Source organism: Aspergillus eucalypticola, assembly GCF_003184535.1.
Source record: "Aspergillus eucalypticola CBS 122712 chromosome Unknown BO83scaffold_17, whole genome shotgun sequence".
In the NCBI taxonomy this organism is placed as follows: domain Eukaryota; kingdom Fungi; phylum Ascomycota; class Eurotiomycetes; order Eurotiales; family Aspergillaceae; genus Aspergillus; species Aspergillus eucalypticola.
In genome coordinates this window covers 734066-753032 of record NW_020290291.1, presented here as the reverse complement: position 1 = coordinate 753032, position 18967 = coordinate 734066, and the positions used below count along the sequence as shown (strand labels likewise).

Here is an 18967-nt window from a genome sequence, read left to right as displayed (position 1 = left end):
CGACGCTAGGAACGATTATCCTTGGGACCGCGGTTGTAGGTGGAGCTACTGTGTACACCGTGATTCGTTGCGTTTTTGCCTGCCTCCATTTCTCCTACGAAGTTAGTGCATAAGTCAAGTAACTTGGAAGGCTAGCGCCTGCAGCAGCGCTATGCGCTAGTGTAAGGCTCTTGTGTGTAGTGCTTTTCCCTTCCTTTCATTTTTATTTTTTTTTTTTTCGGTGGTGGTGTGTGTCCCTTTTTTTTTTTTTTTTTTTTTTTTTCTCTGTCCCAAGGTTTGGTCCTGCTTTTCGAGTCCCAGCACTAGGCTCCCTCCTATGGCCAACACACTTCACACCCACTTGTCATGGACCAAAGCATTCCTTCAAGCTAGGCTAATGAGTACCATGGAAGATGTTAAAGCTATGATGCATCTACCCGTAGGTGGTTGCCGCCGTTTTGCCGTCAGTGGGAGGGACACAGTATATACTATTGTAGTTTGAAGTATTGCCCCGTAGTTTTTAGACAAAACGACCGAGCAGAAGACTTGTTACTTGTTAGAGGCTAGGGAAAAAGAAGAAACATCAAATCCGACAGTCCCAAAAAATGGTCCGATTTTTGCGGAATCTGTCGGTGAGAAAAAGAAAACAAATAAACAACCACTCCGATTCTTAGTCTGGAAGGTCAAGAAACTGGGCTGGAAGTAGTAAGTCAGTAAGTAGGTCGGTCGCCTTGATCGCGGGTTAGGGATGTTCGAGCAGGGCTTGTTTGTTTCTGTCTATCTATCAGAAAAATTTCTGCGCAGCAACCAGGTCCCAAGGCGCTCTAGTGAGCTGCAGGTTAGCCAGCAGTAGCTACCCGATTCGCCCTCCCTTGGATTGACTCCACGGAGCATACTCCATCATGGAGTCCATGCAGAACCTCAGTTGATCACGGTCTCCTCCGCCAATCACCATCGCGGGCTTTCATTCTGGTCGTCATAGACACATGGTTGGTTCCACCGTACTTTTTGCCCCTTCAGTCCATCGGCCGTGTTTTAGTTTCGCTTCTCGCCCATCTTTCGCCCTCGGCCGGTCTCCTTCCCAATGTGTGTCCAGTTGACGCTCTTTTGTGTGCTTGGGTTGCTTTGGTCGCGACACACGGACGTTTTTCTTTCTTTCCTTTGAGAATATGAAATTGGGATAAAGCGGTGTAGATGTGTACATCCTCTAGTCTCTTCTTAGTAGATTGTATTCAATCATCCGACTGTGGGGGGTTGCTCAAGAGAAAAGAGATAGATCCAAAAGCAGCAATAACAATCCCCTAGAATGGAATAACAAAAACAAGACACATCTTCAAATTTGAATTTTTTTTTTTTTTTTTTTTTTTTTTTTTTTTTCTTTTCATTTTTTCTTTTAATGGACGCAATCGGAGGGGGGCACACCAGTTCCAGTTGCAGTTCCCATCCCGGCATTCCTGGAAATCCCCAATAAAAATCACCCCCAATCGTGCGTCGGACCAATAATCGCCACCCTAAAACATCCACCCGTTTTTGCCCATTTTAATTTTCACCCGGGGCGCAAAAGAGAGAGAAGAAAAAAAAAAAGAAAATTTTTCTATTCGAAAGGTGGAAACCATCACATCCAAACTTATCCCAACTTGAACATATCCACCTCACGGAACGGATTCCTCAGGCTTTGTGCCTTCCTATTGTTATTTCCATTACTATTTCGATTACCATCGTTGCTGCTTCCTGTTCCGACGGTAAGTACGGCCGGTCTTTAACTGGCCAACGATCGTTCCGGTGATTATTCCATTCCCATTCCCTCGCCTTTCCATTGCTCTCTCTGCCTCTCTGTCCTGTCCCCATCTTCCCGTGCAGCCGGTCGGCATCTCATCATCATCACCGCCGCCGCCGCCCATCCTTCCCTAACTCTCCCATTCCCTTCCCATCCATCCATTCATCCATCCTCCCTCCCTCCCTCATCATCCCCCCCCCCTGTGCACCATACTTCCTGTAACATTTACCCTACTTTCCCCTTTCCCCCCCAAATCTTCTCACCATCTCCTTTCTATCCTATTGTTCTTGTCTCTCTATCTGTCTGTTTATCTGTGTCTCTGTGTGTGTGTTATTAGACTATTATCTTGCTACTCTTAGTGCTACTTTTATTTCCCTGTTTCTAAACTGTATTGTTCCTCCCTCGTGTTTTGTGTGGTTATCGGTATACTACTTTACTACTACTACTTCGATTATCGCCTATCGTTCTCCTATTTCCACTGTACCCCTACTACACCTTTTTGACCACCTTCCTTCCCTTCCTTCTTTTTTCCGACTACGCAACTATGCCTTATAATACACGTCGCAAGTCGTTGTCGCTCCCCTCCTTGGGAATTCACCTCCCTAATACATCTCGCCGCTCTCCCTCCGCCACGAAATCGCCTCACGCGACCGATGATCAGCTCCCTCCCTCCAAGAAAGTGAAGAGGTCGCACGACTCGGCATACTCGCTATCTCCCGAGCCTTCCTCGTCTTCCTCTGCGCGCACTCCCGATGGCAAGGAATCCGCCGCTCCTCTACGTCAGAGTGGGCGGCGCGGTCCTTTGGAACATACGCCACCGCCATCCCCCACCGATGGTACTGTCGCGACTAAGATCGACACCGAGGGAATCAATGATGACATTGTGGTTGGTGTGATTGAGCAGTTGGAAAAGACTGGAAACCGGCCTCATTTGGTGAAGGAGTTGGCTGCCGTTCTTATCGCATTGAATGAGAATGTCGCAAAGTACGTGCCCCTCTTTTAATCTTCACCCTCCTTCTATGTCGCTGGCCATACTAACGGGTTATTTTTCCTTAACAGCTCTGCGAACCCTGCAGCCCTTCTATCTTCTCGGTTAAGTGCCTACATGAAGCGCCCGTGGACTGCTTTGGCGCCTTGTCCTTTGGCAAAAGAACTGGTCCCTATTCACCCGCGCAAAGTGTACTACTACTTGACGACATTGCCCCGTCAGCCTCTTCCAGAGAACTCGGACGATGTCATCATCCCCGGTGTAGAGGGCAAGGATATCACTCCCAGTGTCTCCAGCGCTGATCTAGACGAGGAAGACGCGATGGCGCGGGAGCGGTCTCGCCTCAGTCCCAGTCCGGAGGTCGACTTGTCCTCGCCTGACTTCGAGGAAGAGTCCATCGACTTGTGCGGTCGCAATGGCCCCGGTGGTGCGTCAAGATCTGGCACCGAATTCAACGATCACCACCATGCGCGGTTGATGCACTCGAACCGTGCTGCCTCCCCGCCATTGGAAGGAGATGAGAAGGAGTTCACACAAACTGCCAGCGCCGTCCGTGAGCGGGCCTCGGAACAAAAAGGAGGCCAGCTTCAGATTCCGGGAGGTGGCTTTTCTGCTCTTTCGGAAGGTCTGAGCGAGTTGCACGATGGCGCCATGAGCATTGCCGATTCCGTGGAGGACAGCCCTCTCTCCTCCATTAGCGGTGATCGCATGTCGGACGACCAGGATGGTGACTACTTCTCGCACAACGCATACCAGCAGCAGTCCCCTCTGCAAGATCATCTCCAGCAGCAGCAGGATCTCGATGACGCTGCTGTCGCCACCCTCTTCGGCACATCTCCCTCCCCGTCCCTCACATCTGTGGCCTCATCCATCTCGTCTGGCACGAGCGTGGCTTCTGATGACGGGCTGGATGGCGAGACGCAACCCGAAACCATCGGACGCACCCCTCAGATTAGCCTCCCGGAGGACCTGACCGTCCCCCCGGTATCGGCGCTCAAGCGTTCCATCGACATGCTGAACAGTGGGCTCCCCGATCTGGACATGAAAATGTCCGATCTCAATGAGCAGGACGACAAACTGCCATTGGGAGCCAGTGCCTTTGCCAGCCAGGATGTCGAGATGGTCTTTGATTCGTGGCGAGAGCTGCAGAGTCCCGAGACCGTGGAAGTCGATGAGCTGGACGAGATGTTTGGGGAAATCTGAACGTCGTCGTCGCGGCACTTCTCATCCACCAATCGATAGACTGACTAGAGGCGTTTGAATCGTGTGTTCTTTCTCGGGGAGTCGAAAACCAAACAGACTCCTTCCATCTCCACTCCCGCTGTAGCCGGCCTGTTGAGCCGGCTACCCACCTACACCACCTTGATACTCCGTTTGACCTAATCTTGTACAGCTTCTATTTGTTTAATGCCCGTTTTGCAACCTTGCTGCATCTTGTTTTGAACCCGCCATCTCTGGCGAGGCTCTCGCGCCTGCTGCGCCTGTACATATATACTCTTTACCCTTTTCTCACTCTCTGACCGTCTTGATTTTTTTATTATATCCCCTGGCTGGCCGTGATGTATCTGATTGATCGTTTTCTGGGGGTTTGAATTTGCAAGTTCTTCTCAAATGATGGGCAAGGAGAGATGAAGCCCGAAGCAGGTGATGATGAATACGGCCGAAGGAAGGAGAGGACCAGGGAGAAAGAAAAACACTGGGATATGCTTGATGCCTGACTATGTATGCTTAGCGCCTGTGGCCTTTGAATCAAAAAATTCCCCGCAAGGGTTAGATCTGACGAGAAACATGTGCCTGTTCACTCTCTGCTTTGTAGTTGAAGTAGCTCCTTCATCCTCGTATGCCCTTTCATCATAGTGAGTAGATATCTACCTGAACGTCTGCTGTGCCTGATAGACGCACGGCCTCCCGCGCCCTGGGGAATGTGGATGACCGGATCCTTCCTGGAATGTGGGGGGCCATTTGGCGTGACTGCAGGAACGAGACATGCCAAAGTAGCGGTTGTTGCAGGGAGTGAAAACACCCGACCTATGAGAAGAGATGTAGCACCATGGCAGAAGTATCCTGTGTCAAGAAAGAGAGAGAGATGCTGGGAGGAGTGGATACCTCAGGCACTAGAAGGCACTAGATTTCCATGACGTCATGCTACTACTCTTAGTCATTTAGGCGGTGAATGAATTTGGAAGGTTCTGGTTGGTTGGCGCGCAGTGGAGGGGACAAAGTACTTTGTTGCAATGGTCTCGAGTGGTCGGTCGTATCTAGCTAGTACTTCGTAGTAGAAGTAGGATGCCATAGTAGTTCTTATCCCGCCGCACGCCCCTCTTCATCCCGAATCCCCTGCACTTTTGGTTCCAGACTTAACCCCCCCCAATCTTCGTGCTTCCCTGCATTCCTATCCTCTCCAGGGCACATCGAACACCTTCCGACATTCATCGATTCATTTGGCGACCTTGACATTGCGCCTGATCTTCTGGTCCTTAATCCCGGTTTAAAAGCCCGGTTCGCACTCCGTCCCCGCGCGACATCATGCTTCAAACCTTGGCTGGGATTTTCTCATACGTCCGCCTGAAGTATTGACCGGTGTGGTTCATCGCCTTCCAAATCGCAAAATATATCCAGCCAATTTTCATCCAAAGAATCTATTCCGGACCCAAGAAAGACCACGTGACCGGCTGTCAATTCTCTCGGCGATTCGACCGGTGTGCTGTGGCGTTACCCCTCCAGGAACCATCTATCGTGGGAGAAAAAGACCATGGAGACGCCTGGGTTTTCCCAGCTTGATGAGGGCCTGTCGCAGGGCGATATCCCCCTTCGTCCTCATACCGATGGTCCATCTATTGTCGTGCCTACCGCGCATCCGCCGGCTCTTCCGGGCACCTCGTCGCATAACCCTCAGAAACCCAGATTGGCCACCCGTCCCGCGCATGCCGAAAAGAAGCAGCTTTTGTCCACGGGGAGCAGCAAAGTCGCCATTCCTCGACAGCGTTCGGCTGCAGCACCGCGATATACCAGACGAGTTCCGCTGGCGTGTGAGTCCTGTAGACAACGGAAGACGAAATGTAGTGGTGATACACCCGTGTGTCGACAGTGCAAGGAGTTGAGGATAAGTTGTCGGTATCCGATCTCTTGGCGGGAGCGGACGAAAGGGTATGTTGGTTGTGTGTTTTGTTGTTTCTTGGTATGGAGGTGGGGAATTGATACTGACGTTTCTAGGGAATTGGATAAACTTGCTGTGAGGGTTACGGACTATGAGAACTTACTGCGAGATCTTGGTACTATTGTCGATGGTCGGGCTGCGGAGCGTATTAGGACGGTGTTGGAAAAGGTTAGAGATATCCCGATCTTGGCGCTCGACGGAAACGAATGTCTCTGCTAGTCCCGTGAAGTCACTAACCCCGGCCAGCACTCCTATAACGGCAGCGGTAGCGGTGAAGGCACTCAGTCCAGTTCGGTGACACCCCAGGACGAAGACAACGATGATGAGGTGACCTCTCCTTCGTCCATCGGATCTTTGGATGCGATCGATCGGGTTGAGGAAGATGTGAACCGCACTCCGAGTTCTAGAGCCACTGGTTATATGGGAAAGAACTCTGAAGTCACTTGGATGCAGCGGGTGCGCATGGAGGCCGAGCATCGTGCTCGCAGACTGCCAGGCCCCTACGAGGCTGAACATGAGGGCGAGTTTGCCATTCACTCCGTCAACTACCATCTAGACGACATGGATATCTCTGTGCCAGGTCCTGTGCATGTGTACTGGATGCCGCCACGCAAGGTGGCAGATAAATTCTTCGAAGACTACCTCGATACGGTCCACCCATTTTATCCTATCATCAGCCGGACCCTCTTTCGGGCGCAATACAAAACGTTCTTCGAGAGCGCTGCACGGCCAGGGGACAAGTGGTTGGCTATCCTGAACATGATATTCGCCATTTCCGCCAAGCATGCCCATCTTACGCGGGCCCCGTGGCGGGGTGATGAAAATGACCATCTGGTGTATCTGACGCGAGCTCGGATCTTGAGCATGAACGGCGACGTGCTTTTTAGTCACCCTGATCTCCAGCAGGTGCAGGTTGAAGGTTTGATTGCCTATTATCTACTTGCATCGGACCAGATCAACAGGTAAGCAGCTCCAGAGAATCGTTTTGCCGAATGTCTCTGTTCTAACCTGACACTTGATAGGGCTTGGAGAATTGCTGCTTTGGCTGTTCGCTCCGCAGTCACTCTCGGATTGAACATGAAGAACTCCAGCGAAGGAACGGCCAACATATCCAAGGAGGCACGCTATAGGGTGTGGTGGTGTCTATACACGTTTGAGCACATGCTGGGCATCATGACTGGCCGAGCTACAACCATTACTGACGGTATCTGTACTACGCCGTTCCCTCTCCCCTTTGAAGAAGATCAATTGGTGGAAGCCGCAGCGACCAAGCTTTTGAACGAGCCCGAACTACGCCAGGAGTACATTGATACGGCCCTCGCCTGCATCTCTGTGCGGCAAATGCCATCTAATCCCAAAGGGGGTCGAAACGCTCAGACGACAGATAAACCGCGTGATCCCGCATGGCTGAGAAGCCTTCCGCCCTCAAGTGCTCTTGGATTCCTGTACTACGTCGACCTTGCAGTTATTTCGCAGGAGATTGTCAACCGTGTGTACTCACTGGATTGTGTTTCCATTCCATGGGGCCACATTGAGAACCGCATTGGTGAGCTGCGAGCCCGCACTGACGTGTGGTACGCCAATCTCCATGAGTCCTATGATTTCACTCGACGGGAAGACCAGCCAGCAGATACCTTGCGTGGCAAGCTCTTCCTCGCCTTCCACTACTACAGCGCGCGAATTACGCTAGGACGACCGTGTTTATGTCGCCGTGACGCACGACAGACGGCGTCTAACAAGAAGGAGACATTCAGCCATGAGATGGCGGTGATATCACTAGACTCTGCCCGAAAGATGCTCGACTTGATCCCTGATGTGCCTGACGCTGTTCGTCTCTACGATATTTGCCCGTGGTGGTGTATTCTGCACTATCTTATGCAGGCAACGACCGTGCTGCTGTTGGAGTTGTCTTTCGGCAGTATTCATATGCCAGATGAGGAGGTAAATTTCCTACACGCTGCTAAAAAGGCTATTCGCTGGCTCTTCGCAATGTCTGAGAACAGTCTTGCATCTCGACGCGCATGGGAGTTATGTTATGGCAGCCTTCGGCAGATTGCTGCAGGTATGAGCTACGACATTGGTGACTTGCCCGCGTGTGGCTTTGAGGCTCAGCCTCAGGCCCAGGATCAGAGCCAGGCGCTCAACGGTACACAACCTGGCTATTCGAACCAGCCGAAACAATCCATACATGCGGGACCAACCTTCTACAACCTTGCGGCATCAGACATGAACAATCCAGCCTCAGCTCCTCTTCAGATGAATCAGCAACCCAACATGTTGTTCGCTCAGATCGACCAGGCTTTCCAGGGCTTGGCGATGCCAGCCTCCAACCCGTTGTCCACGAATTCGGAGTTGAACTCCGGTCCCGGGGACTCGTATTTTCCGTACGATCCGATCAGCGGGGAATTTATCCGCTCATTCTTCCCTTCCTCTAACGACGAGGAGCCATGGGGTGAAGCGTGAGTGTTTTTGGTTGTTTGCTTGGAGAGCGCAACCTTGGCATTCGTTGTGGTTATTTCGCGCCTTATGATCGTTGTCATTCCCATTTCGTGCGAGCCAGCGATGCTCTATACCTTTTGTCTATTGAGATTGACTCTCAAGAACTTTTTCTTTTCTTTTCTCAATTTATTCCTGTTATATTGGAAGTATGTTTATGGCATGTATTTCTATCTACGTCTACGATATCACGCAGGGCGACTGGTGTTTTATAGGGTGTGATGGATAGAATGGGGTGATACAGGCTGGAACTGGTTGTTACTGCAACGATACACGAGATGGGATAGAGGGGACTGGAGCTTTAGGGTCTGATTGGCTTTCTATAGGATGATAGTGTATTGCGCACTGAAATACAATGGACCTCATCATATCTATGTTATAAATCCATTCATCGATCTAGACCGTGATATGAATACCAATGTTCTGATTGGCTGACCGCAAGACGCTGACTCAGCAGGATGAATTTCCCCGGCGAAGCTTTTCTCTTCGGCGGCGACGAAAAGCATCCAAAGCTTTCGCTTCCCTCCAACAGCTTCCCTCAAAGTCGCCGGTTATCGCCAGGCCTACGCCTTGTCCGCTCAGCTCGAGGAATGCCGACCCATCTCAAGGATTAGACATGCGCCACAGAACGTCCGTCCGACGGTCACATCGAGATTTGGATATCCTCCGCCCGCAGGTCTCCTCCGCTACCTCCCCCGTCGTGTCATGAAAAGGTGCCTGAGTCCAGCTCGTCTGCCGTGCCTGGACCGCGGATCTTCCTCCGTCCTCCACCCTTCGATCCTCCGTCGTCTCATCCCCCGACACACACTCGCGTCCGTAAGCCGGGGACCTTTCCCCGATAGGCGACGACAATGGAGTCGCCAATTCTCCGTCGGGGCCGGTCCTCCGATCAATCGCCAATTGCTGCAAGACTATGTTAGGGTGGAAATGAAGAGATGTCCTATCGCAGGACCAGATCAGAGTAATCCGGAGGCTTGGATCTCAAGGCTGGATCAGTACCTGCCATCTTCGTTGCGGAGAGATAGCGACGGTGGTCATACAAACATTGACGATGTTTCGGATGACAAAATGGTTTGGACCGATACAGCGGCTTATTTTGCGCAGACGATTGAATTGGCTAATTTGCTGCTGCATGCGCGGGATTCCGGGAAGATGGATTTGCTGGCGTATGTTGGTTTCCGGTTGAATAATTGGCCCGCTGTGCAGTTCTTGATTAATCGTTTGCTTGATGCCGCGGACTCTCTTAAGGAGGTTACGATACCTTCTAGACCTTTATCTAGTTATGACTGGGGTCTGGGACAGGGGCTCTCGCTGGATGAGCTTACGGATAGGTCTGAGTCGCAGGCTCCGAAAATTCCGCAGGCGGCTTCGAACGGCCTGCCGGCGTCGGATATGACGAGCTTGGATGCTTTCACGGAGCGGCCGTATGCGGATGACCATTCGAAACGACTTATGGCTGAGGTGTGGCAGAGCTTGGGGTCTATCGTGTTGGAGGCTGCTGACGCTTCGCCTAACGAGTCGAAGCTGGCTATGTCTCATGTGTTCCAGATTTTAGCTCGGCTGCATCACTCTGATGCTATCTCCGATAGGGTGTATAAGTACGTCCCGCCGGATAGTTACCAAGCTACATTCCGACCTCCGGGAATGCATCTGCTTTCCAGTCATATCATGAGTGTCCTATCTGATGCTGCGTGGCTGGTTCATGAAGCGGAGGTTGCTGCTAAAGCGGCGGCTGCCGGCGAGGATTCGCCTTATCTTCCATTCAAAATGGGGGTTCGTGAGCTCGGGCCTGAGATCTGGCTGGAGTTTATCCTCTGGTGCTGTGTTGAACATGGTCACATCGAGGAGGGAGTATGGCTAATTGATCGAATGACAAGCAAGACTGGAGATCAGGCCTGGAAATTTCAGAGCTGGAAGCCCTTACTCGATGACTCTGGGTCGGTCTGGCAGACTAAAGTCGACCAGGAAGAGACTTGGCGACAGCCCGGCCACCAGGAGCGCTCTACGATGCTGCGAAAGCGGCATAGTCCGACGCCTTTCCACGGGCTCGGAAAGCGAACCATGAGTACTGAAGTGGCCGCGGCCTTGTTGGATAGCCTTCCCAATCAGGTATATCTAGGCCTTGGTTTCAGAGGTATGTCGCCGAGCGCCCTCTTGCGCTATGCTTCCAGTCTCAAGTTCGCGATTGCTCCGTCAACGGACGACGGCAAATTACTGCCCACGCGCAGAACATCGAACTGGTTCACCGTGCGGGTTGTGGAATCAGGAGGCCTCAAACCGGAAGCCGACCCCCGGATATTCGAAGACTTCCTCAGGATTACGCCGTGTGTCGTTCCGCCCTGGGATACCGGCCTCCACCATGTCAATGAAGATGCGTTGACGCGTATGAGTCGGTCACAGCTATACGATGACACAGCTGCCTTGGTCGGTCTGGTTGAGTACAACATCCGGTTCTATTCGTCGAAGCGTTTCTGCGGTGACGCCCTGAACGCATTCTCCTGGCTGCAAGCCATCGTTGACAGCAGCAAAATGCAGCGCATCGACGAGTTCTTCTCTTCGCGCGTCGATCGACCTGGCGTCGTCCTCCCTACCCTCGACCTTGATGATTTGAATTCCGCCGAACCCTTCGAATCATCCATGCCGCAACTGTCCAGCGTCACCCTGGCCGAGCTGATCGACCTAATCACCGTCTCGCGCGCCTTCACATTCGGTAACTGGCTCTTCTACTCCGACGACATCGATGGCCCCCCAGTCCCTCCCCGCTCCTACGGCGACCAAGCCCTAGCTCCGTCCATTATCCGCTACGCTACAGCAACTCGGAACGCTGCCCTCTGCGACGCAGTCGTTCAATCACTCTCCCAACCTCTCTCCTCCAACACCCTCCGCGCACTCCTCAACTCCCGCATTGCCCTACATCAATGGGACGCAGTCACCAAACTCTTCGAATACCTCCGCGACTACCGCGCCAAATCCTGGGGCCAGAGCAACGCCACCGCGCTCGCCGCAGAGATCATCCGTCTCGAGCACACCATCTACCGACAACAACCACCCCCCGACCCCTCAACCCTCCAAGAAACCATCACCTCCCTCACCCGCGCCAAGGACCTCCTCTCCCGCCTCCTCACCGGCGTCTACAACGAACCCACCCACATCGCCACCTCGCGCTTCCAAGAACGCGCCATTTCCGGCCTCCACAACATCTTCCTCTCCATCCCAGGCACCCTCCACGACCTCGCCGCCTCCCTCTCCAACACCCTCCCCCACAACAAAACCACCATCAGCACCACCAATAATACCTCCCACAACGCCATCCCCTACATCCCCACAACAGCCTTCCACACCCTCCTCTCCGCAATAGTCGACACCCGCGGCAGCGCCGCCGGCCAACGCTTCTACGACAAATGGTGTCTCGACACGAAGTCCCCCACCTCGCGCCGTCTCCAAGAAGGAGGCATCGAGAGATTCTATCTTGGCAAGGAGCGGAACCCCGCGAAGGGCGATCCGCACTTCGATGCCAAGTACTTCAAGCGTGCGAGGGAGAAGGCCACGATGCCGAATCCCATGACGGTGCGGATTATCGCGCAGGCTGCTGTGGCGGAGTTTGATGCGTTTGAAGGTCAGGGTGGTGTGAAGAATAATCCTGCTGAAGAGGTTCTGGATTTCTGTATCAAGAGGTTTGAGGCCTTTGGGATGCGGAGACGTGAGATTAATCGCGAGGTTGGGGGGATTGTGTATAGGAGACGGAGGGAGGGGGGCAAGTTGAGGAGGGAGATGGAGAGGAAGCAGAAGGAGAAGGAGAAGGAGAAGGTAGATGCTTTGGCTGCTTGATTGAGCATTTGGATGGGGTTGTGCTTATACCATGATTGATCTGTCTGTGTCCTTCTGGGGGGTTATGTACTGTGTACTAGTATGTATTCTTTTGGTTTTGGGATATATATATGCATGGGTTGTTTATAGATGAGCGATAATAGATTACTGTATTATAGTACCCTATTCAATAAGCATTGATGTGCTTTTTAAACAGATATCTACTGTTGATCTTATGTGGTAGCAATATGGACTACTTCAGTTACAGTTTGTTGTTGGTATAGATGAAAATATCCCTCCCTCTGAACTAGTTTGCACTAGAGATAGGAGCATTATGAGACAGCTGTAAAAGGCATGGTATGTACACCCACTTCTAACAATTATCAACACTAATGGCGCATTTGAACATCAAAGGTATCATAAACAACATATAAACCACAACCGAACATCCCAAAATACCCATAACGCATAATCCCAACCAGCTAGCTCCCAATAGCGCCCCAGTAGTAGACAACGATATCAGCAGAACGAACAAATGTTTATGACACTGCGACTCCAGAGCTTCCCTCAATCATCAATCATCATACTCGAAGCGTCATCGTGGCGCAGAAGACACAATAATATCATTTAAAGCTCCTCCTCCTCGTCAACTCCCATCTCAACGTCCTCATCAGCATACTGCATGTCACCACCCAATTCCTGCTCGACTTCGTCGACAACAAAGCTCTCGTAGTCTTCCAAGCCCTTTTGAACATGGACCTTGAAACGGATGACATCGTTCAGCATGCTTTCAACATTGGTGTGCAGCTCCTCTCTCAATGCGTTCGCGCGGAGGGTCAATTGCTCATACTCAATGTTCGTGTTCATCTCGCGCTGCTCCATCAACTGAACGCTTTCGCCCAACGTGGCTCGCATCTTGGCCAGCTCCTTCTCCATCTTCTCAATCTGTGCATCCGACGCGAGCTTCTGCGTGGTGGTGACCTCCTTGAGCCGCTCGAATTCCTCTTCGGCGGCACGTGCCTTGTGCTCCAGAGCCTCAACCTCGCTTCGCTTCTCGTCCATTGCTTCCTTGATGTTGTCCAGGAGATTGCGTCGTTCCAAGTCATCATCAATGGCACGCTTCCGGCGCTCGTTGATCTCCTTCCGGAGGGCCTGCAGATTGCTGCGCACAATGCCGCGCAGATCGAGGTTGAGCAAGTGTGCAGGATGATAGCCAGTGAAGGGGTCCGCCAATAGTCGATCTCCATCGGTTGAGATTCGGTTCGCTAGACCACCGACCTGGGAGGCGGAGAAATTGCTCTCGTTCACGTTCAGACTAAGCTCGTAATCTTCGCCCTTGGCATTGACGGCAGACGAAGGAATTAAACTGTTCTGGTATCCAAGCGTGTTGTAGACCTTGACGATCTCCTCCAGATCTTCGAGTTTTCTACTAGCCTCGGCCTCCTTTGCCATGACCCGCGCGTGGGTCTCTTCCAATCGGTTGACTGTATCGTCAAGATTCCTCTGCAGGCGCTCACGTTCCGTGTTCATGCGATCGATATCCTGGATTGTCAGGCCTTGTTGGTCAACGCTGGCCTGAAGCCCAGCCCGCTCCTCTTCGGCGGCTTGCAGGTCATCTTCCGTCTTCTTGAGCTCGTCATCCAAGAATTTGATGCGGGTCTCATATTTCTCAATTTTGCCCTGAACATTCTGGTTGTAGTCTTCGAACTTCCTCTTGTCGTCCTCCAAGATCCTGAAATGCTTGTCCAACTTGGCCATGTCCGGAGCGTTCTTCTCCATCTCTTCGATCTGGTCACGTAGCGCTCGGTTTTCGGCTTCCAAAGATTCCATCTCCTGAACGTATTTCTCATTTCCTCTCTCAAACTCCTGGGCCATCATCTCAACATGAGGGACTAGTCTCTTCTCGGCCGTCGCGTCATCCTCATCTTCCCCGCCTTGCAGCCAGTCGTGGTAGGCACTTGTAAGAAAACGGAAGATGATCCGGTCACCAGACACATCGACTCCCATCTCTGCGCAAGCCTCATCATACTCCCCGAGCAGATATCTATCCATCATCTGGGCCAGTTGCATCAGCCAATGCAGCATACCGAGGAAAGTCGGCCAGTTCTGGCCTCCCACAGCCGCAATCTGCGACTTGGTGATACCCTTTTCGTAGGGATAACGTAGTTGCTTGAGAATGGGTGGAACCTCCGCGTCCATGCTCTTCTGAAACTTGTACCCAGGATCAATGCGATGATACAGCCACTGGAAAATGTAGTTGAAATCTTTTTGTGTAGGAGAGCGTAAGGTATTCTGCCCCAGTGAATGCTTCATCTCGAGCTCAAAATTGTTGTGAGTCAAGTATTCCAACAGCTCTTGTCCAATGCGAGCTTGAAAAGACCTATCTCTGAGTGGCCGTGGGTCTCTGGGGACACCAGCAACTGACGGGACCTGAGTAAAGAAAGAATGGTGACCCATGGCGCCACCCACGGACGGTCGTGAGAAGACACTACTCCTCCGTTGCAATCCTTGCGACCCTGCTGTGCTTTGCGACGACATCGGGCCCGGAGCAAAGCTTGGGCGCCCGACACTAGGGCCATGGAACATGTTACTGGAGACGGAGCGTCTGACTGATGAGAGACCGGCATCGGCACCAAAACCTCCACCTGAAGAAGACCGCTGGAAGTTGGGCTGTTGAGGACGACTGGCGGAGTTGAGAAGCGACATACGCGTGTGCTGAGAGGTGAAAGGAGGATTCTGGTATCCGATTGAACTGGTGCGCTTCAAGGCCGAGGAAGGTTGTGGAAGAGCGGAGTAATTCTGGCTACCCATCGCCATAGACTGAGACAGCCAGATTAGTATTATACAAGAGGGGCGGGCCTGAAGGAAGCAAGGCACATACCTCGCGGGGGCGCCTGATGCTGAACAATCCTGTATCCTGCGACATGATGACGGTAGAAGCCGCGACTGCGGCAGGCAATCACAACCCTAGCAAGCGCAAACTCTTGAAAAACGGCTGATTTGCAAGGGGTATGCGATTTGTACCAAAATCGATATATCCAGAAGAGGCGCGACACCAAGTTGGCGACGGAGGCGCAATAGGAGGCGGGAGAGTTGTGGATGGCAGTAGCAACCGAGCGGGCAGCAATAATCATAATAATCAAAGTAAACAAGACATGCCACTTTCTTTCGTCCCAACAAAGTAGGCGGTGAAGCTCAGGGAACAACTGCCGGATTGGGCCAGGCGCTATCACGAGACTCTGGGGAAAGTCACGGGAATCTCCGCCGCGGTACGAAACCAGAACCACGTAAATTACCAGCGCTACTTCCGAGGTCCATCTGATTTGGGAAGGGCCGCTCCATCGCCTCCTCATCTTGTGTCTCTCTTCTCCCCTTCTCCTCATCGTCCCTTTCTCTCGGATCCTTCCCCCAACACTCCTCCTCGCTAAGGATAACCCTGTTACCACCCAGTTAGAGCTACTGCTCCTGGGAAAGTTGCCCATCATGGTTCGCGAGGAGCTTATCTCCTCTGCTGTAAGTGCCGCTTTTATCTATGATTAACATCTTGTTGCCGGAATCGGAGCTGACCCTCACGCACGATCGCTAGGTCACCTGTATGTGCTCAACACTCCCATTTCATGTTGATTCATGTGCTCGTCTAATGTCTTTGCAGTCCTCCAAGACCCATCTGTCGCCGCCTCGCCAATTGAGAAGCGAGTCGCATTCCTCCAGTCAAAGAACCTGACTAAAGAAGAGATCGATGTTGCGCTCGCCCGAGCAGGTGAAGATCCGTCTACAGCAGCTGCCGCCGTAACCGCATCATCTGGCTATCAATCGCCTCCCCAACAAGCTGTCTACCGACCTCCTCCTCCACCTGCTGCAGGCTATGGATATCCTCCTTATGGTCAATGGCAGGCTCCGCCAGAGTGAGTCTCGATTCATGTCCATTTCATACTGTATTCAACTAATCTTGCGTCGCAAGGCCCCCGAAACGGGACTGGCGTGACTGGTTCATTATGGCTACGGTGATGGGAGGAGTAGGTTACGGACTCTACATGATTACCAAGGTCGGTGTTTCATTACTCACATTGCTCGATCAATTGAAACATGCTGACATTGGTTAAGCGCTACATCTCACCTTTAATCGCACCCCCCACTCCACCCCAGCTCGAACAAGACAAGGAACACATTGATGAGCAATTCAATCGCGCATTTGCCCTGATCGAACAACTGTCCACAGATACTGCCGCACTGAAGTCTGCGGAGGAGACGCGCACAGAAAGGCTAGACACCGCCCTGCGGGAGGTTGAGAACCTCGTTTCTGACATGAAGAACGCCTCCCGAAGGAGGGACGATGAGACCCGTCGTATCAGCGACGAGGTCAAGTCACTGAAGGATGCGATCCCCAAGGCCCTGGAAGGCGCCCGGGAAGGCAATGAGACACGGTTGAAGGAGCTTGGTGCTGAATTGAAGAGCCTGAAGGTCTTGCTGGGCAATAGACTTGGTGGCAGCGGCAACAGCGCCACCTCTCCTGCTCCTGGACGGTTCAGCGGTATGAGCATTCCTACTGCTTCTCGGCCTGCGGAGGAGTCAACTCCCGCTGCTACGGCCCCGGTCAACGGTACGCCCGCCGCGCCAGCATCAACCGAGCAGCCCTCTCAATCAGCACAGCCAAGCGCGAGCCCTAGCACTACCTCGGCGAGCAACAGCCCTCTGTCGCACCTGGGTCGTTCTGCTTCCATTCCTGCCTGGCAGATGGCTGCTGCCAACCGCTCCAAGACCGCATCTCCCTCGACCCCTTCCACCAGCACTGCGGACAACACGGCTAGCGCGGCTCCTGAGTCGAGCGCCCCGGCCAGCTAAACACATACCAGATACTATGAAGATTTCACTTTCCAGCGAACTGCATTGTTCCATTCTTGTAATTAGATGGAGGTTATCGAACGAACTTTACGCATGAGATGTCTAGGCGTTGCTGGATGGTGCGGAGGATGTACAGTATGTAGCACGTGAAAGTACCATGTCGCAACACCACTTCTACCCATAGTTATCCCGATTAGACACAAAAAAAGATCTTAGAAACAGCATGCTCGTTCAATTCCTATTGACCACGAAACAGAATAAAGCCACAGGGCAGACCCGCTCTTATCAGTCGATAGACATTCCATGATTGACGCCCATCCGCCGCACCCAAAAGCTTGGCATTTCGACGTCAGTCCCGTTCACCTGCACAAGTCTCACCAACACTTTACACCTTAAAACAATCCTCATTTATGGACAACCCCCACCCTGAAAGAACCATGGCCACCCGCGACTCCTACTCCCACTCACACTCCCACCGAGATCGCACCCACTCCCACACCCGCTCTCGCACACGCTCACGCTCTCCCAATCGCGATCCTACCTCTAGATCCGACAGACACCGCAGCAGCAGACATCACCACCACCGCCATCACCATCACCGACACGACCGCCACCGCGACCATGATCGCGATCGCCACCGCCGTGATCGCCATACCTCCCGCTCAAAAGATCAAGCAGAACCGGCACCAGCAGCCCCCATAGTCCTTCCCTTCAACTCGCGCGAACTCACCAAATATGACCTGGAGCACTACGCCCCTATGTTCGATATGTACCTGGACATTCAGAAGGGGATAATTATGGATGATTTGCCGGAGGATGAGGTGAAAGGGAGGTGGAAGAGCTTTATGAGGAAATGGTAAGCAGATTACGAACTTGGTTCTTCGGATGGGTAAATATATGCGAGGACGGGATTTAGTTGACATGGTGCTACTACAGGAACCGCGGGGAGTTAGCAGAGGGGTGGTATGACCCTGCTACATTGGAAAAGGCGAGGACGAATATTGCGCAAATGCAGGCGCAGACGAGTACGAATACTGTTTATCGGGGCGAATCGCAACAGAATGAGCGAGGGGATGAGACTCGAGATAGGAATGTTGAAGGGGAAGAGGATGAGGACGACGATGAATACGGCCCGGTGCTTCCATCTACATCTGGGCGTGGTGGAGGTCCATCCTCGGGACCCACGATACCTACGATGCAGGATTTGGAGTTGCGGAAGGGTATGTCTCATTCCTTGTTACCGAGGCTCTGTAGTTTACCAAATGGGGGCAAGGGGGTCCACTTGTGACGGGCATAAAAGCTAACGACAAGCAGAACTAGCAGCCGAAGACGCAATTGCGGCACGTCAGGACTCGCGCGCCCAATATCGCAGTGAACTGCGCTCACACAAGTCAGAGGTCAAATACTTGCAGGAGGAGGTAGCGCCGCGCGCGGAACCGGGTACTCATGAACGGCGCATGGAGAAGCGACAAGAGGCCGCGGCGAGTAATCGCGCCTTTGCGGAGGCGAAGCGTGGGGGGTCTCCGGAGGCTGCGCCGGAGGAGGAGTTGATGGGGTCTGGGGAGAATGATCTGGATTCGTTGAAGAAGGCGAAGGAGAGGGAGCAGCGGAAGAAGAATGAGCGGGAGATTCGAAGGGAGGAATTACTCCGGGCACGGGCGGCGGAGCGTGAGGAGAGATTGCAACAATATAGACAGAAGGAGGAGGAGACGATTGGGTGGTTGAAGACGTTGGCTAAGCAGAGGTTTGGGTAGTTCTTCTGTCTTGGTTTATATACTACTAGTGTTATGATCGTGCATTGGCTGTAGACGGGACGTCAATGGAATATAGCCCCTTATCCCTGTCAACCTCTTTCCTACTTATCATTCACACTGCTGCTGCAGCATCCTTAATTTGCATAGAGGCGGCTACTTCTCAACTC

At 52.5% G+C, this 18967-nt stretch overlaps 5 protein-coding genes across 5 annotated transcripts; 4 read left to right on the top strand and 1 right to left on the bottom strand.

The window, feature by feature from the left end:
• Nucleotides 1–2021: 2021 nt before the first annotated feature.
• BO83DRAFT_65821 (uncharacterized protein) lies at nt 2022–4245 on the top strand. The gene is made up of 2 exons (XM_025537513.1): nt 2022–2740; nt 2816–4245. Exons 1-2 carry the CDS (start codon nt 2301–2303, stop codon nt 3945–3947), a joined length of 1572 nt encoding a protein of 523 aa, XP_025386830.1. The 5' UTR covers nt 2022–2300; the 3' UTR covers nt 3948–4245.
• Nucleotides 4246–5071: 826 nt separating this feature from the next.
• Nucleotides 5072–12225, top strand: BO83DRAFT_418411 (C6 transcription factor; the record flags this gene model as incomplete). Its single annotated transcript, XM_025534816.1, has 6 exons — nt 5072–5891; nt 5958–6069; nt 6121–6863; nt 6924–8360; nt 8548–8613; nt 8910–12225. Exons 1-6 carry the CDS (start codon nt 5497–5499, stop codon nt 12223–12225), a joined length of 6069 nt encoding a protein of 2022 aa, XP_025386829.1. The 5' UTR covers nt 5072–5496.
• Nucleotides 12226–12500: 275 nt separating this feature from the next.
• BO83DRAFT_409352 (kinetochore-associated Ndc80 complex subunit NDC80) lies at nt 12501–15282 on the bottom strand. Its single transcript, XM_025534125.1, has 2 exons — nt 15086–15282; nt 12501–15024 (listed from the first exon to the last, which is right to left on the bottom strand). Exons 1-2 carry the CDS (start codon nt 15128–15130, stop codon nt 12832–12834), a joined length of 2238 nt encoding a protein of 745 aa, XP_025386828.1. The 5' UTR covers nt 15131–15282; the 3' UTR covers nt 12501–12831.
• A 255-nt stretch (nt 15283–15537) lies between these two features.
• On the top strand, nt 15538–17236 carry pex14 (putative peroxisomal membrane anchor protein (Pex14)). The gene is made up of 5 exons (XM_025528609.1): nt 15538–15717; nt 15791–15797; nt 15857–16109; nt 16166–16250; nt 16309–17236. Exons 1-5 carry the CDS (start codon nt 15688–15690, stop codon nt 17044–17046), a joined length of 1113 nt encoding a protein of 370 aa, XP_025386827.1. The 5' UTR covers nt 15538–15687; the 3' UTR covers nt 17047–17236.
• A 63-nt stretch (nt 17237–17299) lies between these two features.
• On the top strand, nt 17300–18908 carry BO83DRAFT_379732 (uncharacterized protein). Its single transcript, XM_025531577.1, has 3 exons — nt 17300–17902; nt 17983–18266; nt 18361–18908. The coding sequence occupies exons 1-3, from the start codon at nt 17484–17486 to the stop codon at nt 18798–18800; spliced, it is 1143 nt and encodes a 380-aa protein (XP_025386826.1). The 5' UTR covers nt 17300–17483; the 3' UTR covers nt 18801–18908.
• Nucleotides 18909–18967: the final 59 nt, after the last annotated feature.